This window comes from Ananas comosus, unplaced genomic scaffold (assembly GCF_001540865.1).
Source record: "Ananas comosus cultivar F153 unplaced genomic scaffold, ASM154086v1, whole genome shotgun sequence".
NCBI classification, from domain to species: domain Eukaryota; kingdom Viridiplantae; phylum Streptophyta; class Magnoliopsida; order Poales; family Bromeliaceae; genus Ananas; species Ananas comosus.
In genome coordinates this window covers 13,339-22,995 of record NW_017893450.1, presented here as the reverse complement: position 1 = coordinate 22,995, position 9,657 = coordinate 13,339, and the positions used below count along the sequence as shown (strand labels likewise).

Sequence of the window (9,657 nt, the reverse complement as noted above, 5' to 3'; positions counted from 1 at the left end):
ACTCTTTTCGGGTGGGCACTCCCTAAATTGGTGTTTGAGGGAGCCCTTATCCTCCCCTCTATCCCCAGCTACACACTAGCTAATAATATAAAAAAATGGTAAAGAACTATATTTCATACTTATATATTTAATTAAGAAACACCGACGAGTAGAATATATTGTTGGAGCAACAAATCATGGAGCAGTACTGGGACGACGATCTACTCATCGCGGCTCAATCCGACTTATGGAACCACCTGTTCGTCTTCCTCAAATCCATGTCGCTCAAGTGCGCCGTCGAGCTCGGCATACCCGACGCCATCCACCGCCACGGCGGCCCCACCTCCGTCCCCGACCTCGTCGCCGCGCTCAACCTCCCAGCCGCCAGACTTCCGCAGCTCCGCCGCCTCATGCGCATGCTCGCTTTCTCCTGCATCTTCACGAGGCAGACGTCGGAAGCCGCCGCCGGCGGGGAGGAGGAGGATTTGTACGGCCTCACGCCGACGTCCCGCCTGCTCGTCGACGACGCCGGAGGCCGCCGCAGCCTCGCGCCGTTTGTGCGCTCGATGTTCGACCCGGTGATGATGGCGCCGTCGCTGCGCTTAGGCGACTGGTTTAAAGAAGCCGACGGCATCGCGACGCCATTTGAGGCGCTGTACGGAAGCAATATCTGGGGCTTGACGAGCCGGAACCCGGAGTTCAACGCGGCGTTCAACGAGGGCATGGCGGCGGACGGGAGGTTCATAATGGACGTGGTCGTCAGGAAATGCGGGCATGTCTTTTGCGGGCTGCGGTCACTGGTTGACGTCGGTGGGGGGACCGGCGCTGCCGCCCGCACCATAGTAGAGGCATTTCCGGACGTCAAGTGTGTGGTTCTCGATCTGCCTCAGGTGGTCCAGGGACTGCCGGCAGACGGGCCCGTGGAATTTATCGCGGGCAGCATGTTCGAGCGCGTTCCTCCGGCGGATGCCGTGATGTTAAAGGTGAATAAGCTGCTGTTAACCAACATTATTATTTGAATTGTATGTAACTAAACAAATTATTTCTAATTATAACTATTCTACTATATCAAATCAAATAAAATGCATATAATTATAACTATTGTATTTTTAATTAGCGGCAATTATCTATATATTTCTGAAAAATTTCTGACTTTCTGATTTAGTCCTCTTACAAGACTAATATTGAAAATACTTTTTTTTACGTTCCAATCTATTTCTAATATACTCCTAAGAGTGCGTTTGGTTAGAGAACTAAGTTTTGGAGAAAGAACAATTATAAATTTATATTTGAATGCATTCGGAAATATTCTAGAGAATATCCTTATTAGCGTTTGGATAAAAAGTGTAGAACAATGTTTAAATATTTTTTAAAAATAAAATAATTAATTTATATTAGTATATTTTATATAAAATTATTTATAAATTATTTCTTATAGTAATTTATAATATAATATTTTATGTAACAATTTAATTTAAAATAGTATATTTATTTTACTATATATAATAACAATTTATTTTATATAATTTATTTATAATATATGTAGAGATATTCTTATAATTTTAATTAATAATAGTATAAATTTCAATACAAATTTTAAAAAATATATAATGCATGAAAAAATAATTATATATATAATACTGAATATAAAAAAATAATTAAATATTAATATATAAATAATAAAACATAATAAAATAAATAATATATCAAATTTAATTAATTTATATTATATAATAAAATTTAAGTATAAATATATTATCATAAAAATAATATTTATATTAATATATTTATTTATATATCTATTTATCTAGTAAAATAAAGAGAAGAACAAAGTTGTTCTCAGTTTCCTTAGAACAATTTTTAACAGATTGTTTCAGAACCATCGACGGGCCCGTTGTTCTCAGTTCCCCTAGGAACCATCGACGGGCCCGTTGACTTTGTCGCGGGCAGCATGGTCGAGCGCGTTCCTCCGGCGGATGCTGTGATGTTGAAGGTCAAAATAAAATTCCGCTCCTGCTTTCTTTCCACTACCAAACTACTGCAAAATTAATACTACTTGTAATCCGAGAAGTTGGGAACTCAAAGCTCTTTTGTTTGATACGCATGAGTGAAATTTCGAGCCTCCTAATCGACTTTAAGTACAGTCTTCAGAGTAACAACTAGCTACTCTAAATGGTGGTTACTTAGGATATATGTTTATATTGGATTTTACAATTTTGGTTAATTAGAACACTCTATATATAGTTAAGTTGTTGGCACTTCACAAAATAAACTGATGATCACAGTGGATTCTGCATGACTGGGACGATGAAGTTTGCGTGAGGATACTGCAGAAGTGCAAGGAGGCGATCCCATCGAGAGAGGCCGGAGGGAAGGTGATCGTCGTGGAGCAGGTGATAGGGTCGAGCCCGGAAGAGAAGTCGACGGAGATGCAGCACTTCTTCGACGTGTGGATGATGATCCTGACCGGGGGACGCGAGAGAGATGAGCAGGAATGGTGCAAAATATTCACTGAGGCGGGGTTCAGTGATTATAAGATTGCTGCCACGCTTGGACTTCGATCAGTTATTGAAGTGTTTCCTTAAAATGAAATTTCTTTCGAGGTGAACTTTTAGTTGGACTTGGAGCTTGTTATGAATTGTGATTGTTGGATAAAATAGTATGGACTTTTGTTTATTTACCTTTTACTACTATTAATAATAGGGTTATTTGTATACACGTCCCTACAAACATAGTGAATTGTGAAAATATTTCTGCAAAACGGAAACTCCATAAGTTGTCTCTACAAAAGTCCTAAGTTATGCAGATATGTCCCTGCCGTCCAGATCTGGTAGAAAATTTTCGTTAACCACGGTTAAAATACTTAACCATGGTTAATTATAGTGTGAATTGACGTATTTACCCTTCTTCTTCTTCCTCCTCTTCCTCCTCTTCCTTCTCCAGACACGGACAGTTCTATTGAGGTAGCTGATCTATCGGAACTTTCATCGGTTCTTTCCTCTAATGTTGAGTTTGCATTGTAGACTAAGTTGATTTATACTGCACTAAGCAATTATCGAACTTCCATGTTCAGCAATTATTTCTGTTTTACAGTTATTTGAATGGAACTTCCATGTTCAGCAATTATTGACTGTTTATCTTGTCTGCCTCATTCAATCCCTTCGTGCATTAGTTTTGGTTTACAAACATTAATGCAGTTGTCAATATCGAGATAGGTGAAACCCAGTGCATTTATGCAGTTGTCGATATTGTGATAGGTGTAATCCTATGGTTGTTAAAAGGTTTACCTTGTGCTTAAGCTTATTACTCTGTTGTTTATCTTTTCCTACCTAGTTTCTTCAAACTAGAATCATGAGCCAACCCCCTTTTTTAGTTCCCAACCCAAACTACCCACTTGTCCACCTTCTGCTACAGTTTGATTTGATTGTATTTATGATCTGGATCTGGCGTCGCTAGTGATTATGATATGTACCAATAGAAGTTTTGGCAAGTTTGTATTTTACTCAAAGAATGATAGCTTTTGTTTTTAAAGCCCGTGAAAATAATATTGTAATTGTAATCTTTACAACTGGATGTTATTTTGAACGTAAGATGTCTGACATCTATTCTAGTAAAAGCATTGATATTATAGTCGTTGAATTTGCTGGCCTTTGGAATGTTTTCTTTGTTGCCTTTTGATTGACATCTGTGCCCTCCTATGAATTTCTTTTTCCTCGTTACATTTAGAAATGTTATGCTTATAGATGAACAGTTATTTTTTCTCTGGAGAATACATAATTGATATGGAGATTGAAAATGCTGAGGACCCCTCAATTATTTGATCGTTTGAAATGAACCCTTTTCGTCTTTTTATATCATAATTGTTCTTGTATTTTTTATGCAGGGCCGAGATGTCTACATCCTGGTAAGCATATTGTCTACATCCTGATAAGCTTATTTTTTTTGTTGTTGCCTTCTGGAATCATTGATGCCATATTGCCTGACATGTTTAACCATTGTAGTTATACATGGATACGTGAATTGAATTAATGTTGGTTTCTGTCTGTTATATTATTCATAGCCGACATTGTTATCTATGTACTTGGTCTTTTTATTCTTATATTATTTCCGTCATCAATTTAGGGATCAACAAATGTTGAAAAGCTAATTTTTTTTTATTTTTATTTGCAGATTTATAAGAGGTGTGACGAGAAATATTTTGGCAGTATTTTCGTGACGTATTGAATCAAATTTAAGAATTTAGACATATTTTGATAAATTTATATTTGATAGCATGTAGAAATGACAAAAACACTATTATTGTTTTTTATTTTGTGGATGTGTTGGGTGATTGTATAAGATGACAATGATACTCTAATATGGTTCTTGTGAGACAATTTAAGTTACTTATTTGCCTTATATGATTATTTGTACTCTTCTTAATATTTAAAATTTGATTCAGTCTTACTTATTTGTGTGGATTAATTTTATGATCAAATACTTTATAGAGATTCAACTAGATTTAATATATATTGGTTCTAAGGTGTTTGAGCCATGTGCTTGGATTTAATTTGGTTTTGAGAGGATTAAATTGAAATTAAAGGTTAAAAGTTAAGAATGAGAGCAATTAAAATTTTTATAGTAAATTAATAATATCTATTACTACTAATTATTTTTTTAAAAAAATTAATTTTAGATCAAAAAATTGGTGGCGACAATAGTCGCCACCATAAAAGTAGACATAAAATTAATTATTTAAAGTTTTGACGGCGACAGTATGTCGCCGCTAATTATCTAACTTTTCGCGGTGACTATATGTCGCCACCAAATAGTTTTACCGACGGAATTTTAGGCAGCGGCATGCGGCGACAAATTGTCGCCGCCAAAACGTTTTTCGTAGCGACAATTTTGGCTATGATGGCAACATTTGTCGCCACTAAATCTTGTACCTGTAGTAGTGTAAATATCCCTTCCAATTTTACTTATGCTTGGCAGAATTGCAAGAATAAAATGTGTTATTCCTATTAAATCCTGTAACCAAACGCAGCCTTAATGGATTATTTTGAAATCACCTGGTAAGAGAGAAAAATAGTAGTTTCGCCTATTAAATAGAATAAATTATCCTCTATCTTATTTATGTACTAATTAAATTATAAATCATTATAAAATATTATTAATTAATATAATTAAAATTTTTAAATAATTAGCTAATTAATTATTAAATAATTAAATTAATAAGTATTTACATAATAATTGATTTATTTTTATAATTGATTAACTAATTAAATAATTAATGGCTTGCCCGGGAACATCACTCTCCGGTATAATAATCAACGAAAGCCAAAAAGCACAGCAGATTAATCCTTCTATAGGCGGCTTGCTTGGAAGAAAGGAAAGATGAACGCGCGATGCATGCATAAGAAAAGATGGCCCAAAGAGAAGGGATTGGATACAGAGCTCTCCTACGATCTTTTTTTTCATGTCTTTATCCTTGCCAGCACAATCGATCCTTTTTCTATCGTACCATATACACCCTTTAAAGTGGACTAGTATTAGACTTGCGTTTTGCTGCAAATAAATATTATTTTAATTAATTATTATATAAAATTTTAAGAATTAAAGATTGAAGAAATTATAATTAAAAAAATACAGTCAAAATATTCATTAGAATATTTTTATATACATTATAATAAAAATTTTTAAGTATAATATCTTTAATTAGTATTCATCTGGATGTTCCATACAACCAACAATGTTAAAATTATTTTTTGAAATCTGTTTAGTATTGTAACAATCTCTGACTCTATGTTAAATTTCTTACTGAAATTCTTCTCATCTGTTGATCCCAAAAGGCACGTTTTCGGAGGACGTGATCACAATAAAAATATCTTTCAAAAAAGATGATTCCGACAACACCACAATTTTTTCTTCAATAATGAAGAAAAAAAATTGGAAACAAAAAAATGTTTACAGTATTTGTAAGTGTTGTTGTAAATTAAGTATAAAAAATAATATCTTGATTCTCTTTAAATTATACCTAGTCATTCCAGAAATGCAGTAATCAATAATTATCCTGCATAACTCTTTTGGGGTGGGCACCCCCTAAATTGGTGTTTGAGGGAGCCCTTATCCTCCCCTCTATTCCCGGCCACACACTAGCTAATAATATAAAAAAATGGTAAAGAACTATATTTCATACTTATATATTTAATTAAGAAACACCGACGAGTAGAATATATTGTTGGAGCAACAAATCATGGAGCAGTACTGGGACGACGATCTACTCATCGCGGCTCAATCCGACTTATGGAACCACCTGTTCGTCTTCCTCAAATCCATGTCGCTCAAGTGCGCCGTCGAGCTCGGCATACCCGACGCCATCCACCGCCACGGCGGCCCCACCTCCGTCCCCGACCTCGTCGCCGCGCTCGATCTCCCAGCCGCCAGACTTCCGCAGCTCCGCCGCCTCATGCGCATGCTCGCTTTCTCCCGCATCTTCACGAGGCAGACGTCGGAAGACGCCGCCGGCGGGGAGGAGGAGGATTTGTACGGCCTCACGCCGACGTCCCGCCTGCTCGTCGACGAAGCCGGAGGCCGCCGCAGCCTCGCGCCGTTTGTGCGCTCGATGTTCGACCCGGTGCTGATGGCGCCGTCGCTGCGCTTAGGCGACTGGTTTAAAGAAACCGACGGCATCGCGACGCCGTTTGAGGCGCTGTACGGAAGCAATATCTGGGGCGTGACGAGCCGGAACCCGGAGTTCAACGCGGCGTTCAACGAGGGCATGGCGGCGGACGGGAGGTTCATAATGGACGTGGTCGTCAGGAAATGCGGGCATGTCTTTTGCAGGCTGCGGTCGCTGGTTGACGTCGGTGGGGGGACCGGCACTGCCGCCCGCGCCATAGCGGAGGCATTTCCGGACGTCAAGTGTGCGGTTCTCGATCTGCCTCAGGTGGTCCAGGGACTGCCGGCAGACGGGCCCGTGGAATTTATCGCGGGCAGCATGTTCGAGCGCGTTCCTCCGGCGGATGCCGTGATGTTAAAGGTGAATAAGCTACTGTTAACCAACATTATTATTCGAATTGTATGTAACTAAACAAATTATTTCTAATTATAAATATTCTACTATATTAAATTAAATAAAATGCATATAATTATAACTATTGTATTTTTAATTAGGGGCAATTATTTATATATTTTTGAAAAGTTTCTGACTTTCTAATTTACTCCTCTTACAAGACTAATATTGAAAATACTTTGTTTTACGTTCCAATCTATTTCTAATATACCGTAGAGTGCGTTTGGTTAGAGAACTAAGTTTTATAGAAAGAACAATTATAAATTTATATTTGAATGCATTCGGGAATATTCTAGAGGATATCCTTATTAGCGTTGGGACAAAAAGTGTAGAACAATGTTTAAATATTTTTTAAAAATAAAATAATTAATTTATATTAGTATATTTTATATAAAATTATTTATAAAATTATTTCTTATAGTAATTTATAATATAATATTTTATATAACAATTTAATTTAAAATAGTATATTTATTTTACTATATATAATAATAATTTATTTTATATAATTTATTTATAATATATGTAAAGATATTCTTATAATTTTAATTAATAATAGTATAAATTTCAATACAAATTTTAAAAAATATATAATGCATGAAAAAATAATTATACATATAATACTGAATATAAAAAAATTAAATATTAATATATAAATAATAAAACTTAATAAAATAAATAATATATCAAATTTAATTAATTTATATTATATAATAAAATTTAAGTATAAATATATTATCATAAAAATAATATCTATATTAATATATTTATTTATATATCTATTTATCTAATAAAATAAAGAGAAGAATAAAGTTGTTCTCAGTTATCCTAGGAACAATTTTTAACAGGTTGTTCTAGAACAACTCAGAATAACCCGCTTTAACCAGAACAATCCGTTCCTCCCTGTTCTTCTACCGTTTGGTTACAACTCGGGGATATCCCATGTTGTCCCGAGATGTCCTCGATACCAAACGCAACCCTAGAGTTAAAATCTATTAATAAACTCTATTATCTGTATAAAATTGCTATTTTACCCTTTCAAATATATTTTTCTACCATCATCGATTTTTCTTATTTGCTATTAAAATTAGGGGTACAAAAAGTATTTTGCTTTTTTAATCTTTTTAAATATACTCTTCTACCATTACCAACATTTCTTATTTGCCCTTAAGTTAAGGGCAAAAATGACATTTTAATTTTTTTTAACTGTTGTAGATATTTAACTCACGTTTAATCTAAGTTAACTTAACGGGTGATAATTGAAGGGATATTTTGGAATAACAAAGAAATATATGAGGACTATATTGGAAAGAAGAAAAAAAAAAAGGAATAAATGAGATAATTCCAAAGTTTTAAGAGGTACATAGACAATTATCTCTTTTAACTTCATGCATTTTTAATTATACAGTATTTTTACATATACTAACATTTGGAGTTTTCAATAATATTTGAAGATGACATGATATCATCATTATTATACTCCAAAAATTATTACTAAACCTCAAAACACTACCTAAGCACCATTATTACATCCCATATTTTAAACCCCAAACTCTCTATATATGCAATTCAACATATTAATGATATTATAAGATACGTATTTTATGGTACATCAAGCATTTCTTAAAAGTAAAATATGAACAATGAAAGTTATAAAAATTTACACAAACTACATACAGGTAGTCAGCAGCTTAGATTCTGCTCGTAGGCATCGACACGGAGCATTGTTTGTTAACTACATTTAGATGCTTACAGTTTTCATTAAAGCTTTCTTAGGTCCCTTGCCCTAAGCTATAAGAACCCTCCTAAAATTAATACTACATATATATAATTCGAGAAGTTTGGGAACTCAAAACTCCGTCTGAAATGCATGAGTGAGATTTCGGGTGGTTACTTATGACGTTTATATTGGATTTTACAATTTTAGTCACTTAGAACGCTCTACAATTAAACATCCGTACTATACAAAGAAACTGATGATCACAGTGGGTTCTGCATGACTGGGACGACGAGGATTGCGTGAGGATATTGCGGCGGTGCAAGGAGGCGATCCCACCGAGAGAGGCCGGAGGAAAGGTTATTGTCATCGAGCCAGTGATCGGGTCGAGCCCCGAAGAGAAGTCGACGGCGGCGCAGCTCTTCATCGACATGTGGATGATGATCCAGGCTGGGGGACGTGAGAGAGACGAGCTGGAATGGCGCAAAATATTCACTAAGGCAGGATTCAGTGATTACAAGATTGTTGCCACGCTTGGTTTCCGATCAGTTATTGAGGTGTATCCTTGAAATAAAATTTATTTTAAGATGAACTTTTTAGGCGGACTTGGAGCTTGTTATGAATTTCGGATTGTTGGGTTAAATAATTGAGGCTTTTGCTTCTTTATCCCTTATTACTTTTGATAATAATAGGAATTTAAATAATAATAAATGATAATAAGATATTTTTCAGTCCCATGTGATTGTAATTTTTGGGTGGACAAGACTCTTTCGAGTTTCACCCTGCAAAATATTAAAAAAAATGAATAGTCACTACAACAAAAACGATCTATAGCGATACTTTTAAATATCGGTATAAGTCAAAAAAGTGTTGCTGGCTAAATTTATCGACACTTTTGAAAAGTGTT

General features: G+C 35.3%; 2 protein-coding genes across 4 annotated transcripts; both read left to right on the top strand.

The window, feature by feature from the left end:
- LOC109706093 (trans-resveratrol di-O-methyltransferase-like) lies at nucleotides 1-4,364 on the top strand. Of its 3 annotated transcripts, XM_020226897.1 has the most exons (5): nucleotides 1-962; nucleotides 1,847-1,972; nucleotides 2,265-2,582; nucleotides 3,863-3,883; nucleotides 4,150-4,364. In XM_020226897.1, exons 1-3 carry the CDS (start codon nucleotides 177-179, stop codon nucleotides 2,562-2,564), a joined length of 1,212 nt encoding a protein of 403 aa, XP_020082486.1. In that variant the 5' UTR covers nucleotides 1-176; the 3' UTR covers nucleotides 2,565-2,582; nucleotides 3,863-3,883; nucleotides 4,150-4,364. The 3 variants fall into 3 exon arrangements, with proteins under 3 accessions (XP_020082486.1, XP_020082487.1, XP_020082488.1); XM_020226898.1 differs by lacking the exon at nucleotides 3,863-3,883; XM_020226899.1 differs by lacking the exons at nucleotides 1,847-1,972; nucleotides 3,863-3,883; nucleotides 4,150-4,364 and having other exon boundaries at nucleotides 17-962; nucleotides 2,265-2,695.
- A 1,694-nt stretch (nucleotides 4,365-6,058) lies between these two features.
- Nucleotides 6,059-9,423, top strand: LOC109706092 (trans-resveratrol di-O-methyltransferase-like). The gene is made up of 2 exons (XM_020226895.1): nucleotides 6,059-7,000; nucleotides 9,020-9,423. Exons 1-2 carry the CDS (start codon nucleotides 6,215-6,217, stop codon nucleotides 9,317-9,319), a joined length of 1,086 nt encoding a protein of 361 aa, XP_020082484.1. The 5' UTR covers nucleotides 6,059-6,214; the 3' UTR covers nucleotides 9,320-9,423.
- Nucleotides 9,424-9,657: the final 234 nt, after the last annotated feature.

Coding starts and splice junctions, on each gene's coding strand:
- LOC109706093 (XM_020226898.1), top strand. CDS start 177: ATGGAGCAGTACTGGGACGACGATCTACTCATCGCGGCTCAATCCGAC. Junction 963..1,846: donor CGGATGCCGTGATGTTAAAG/GTGAATAAGCTG, acceptor AATTTTTAACAG/ATTGTTTCAGAACCATCGAC. Junction 1,973..2,264: donor CGGATGCTGTGATGTTGAAG/GTCAAAATAAAA, acceptor TGATGATCACAG/TGGATTCTGCATGACTGGGA.
- LOC109706092 (XM_020226895.1), top strand. CDS start 6,215: ATGGAGCAGTACTGGGACGACGATCTACTCATCGCGGCTCAATCCGAC. Junction 7,001..9,019: donor CGGATGCCGTGATGTTAAAG/GTGAATAAGCTA, acceptor TGATGATCACAG/TGGGTTCTGCATGACTGGGA.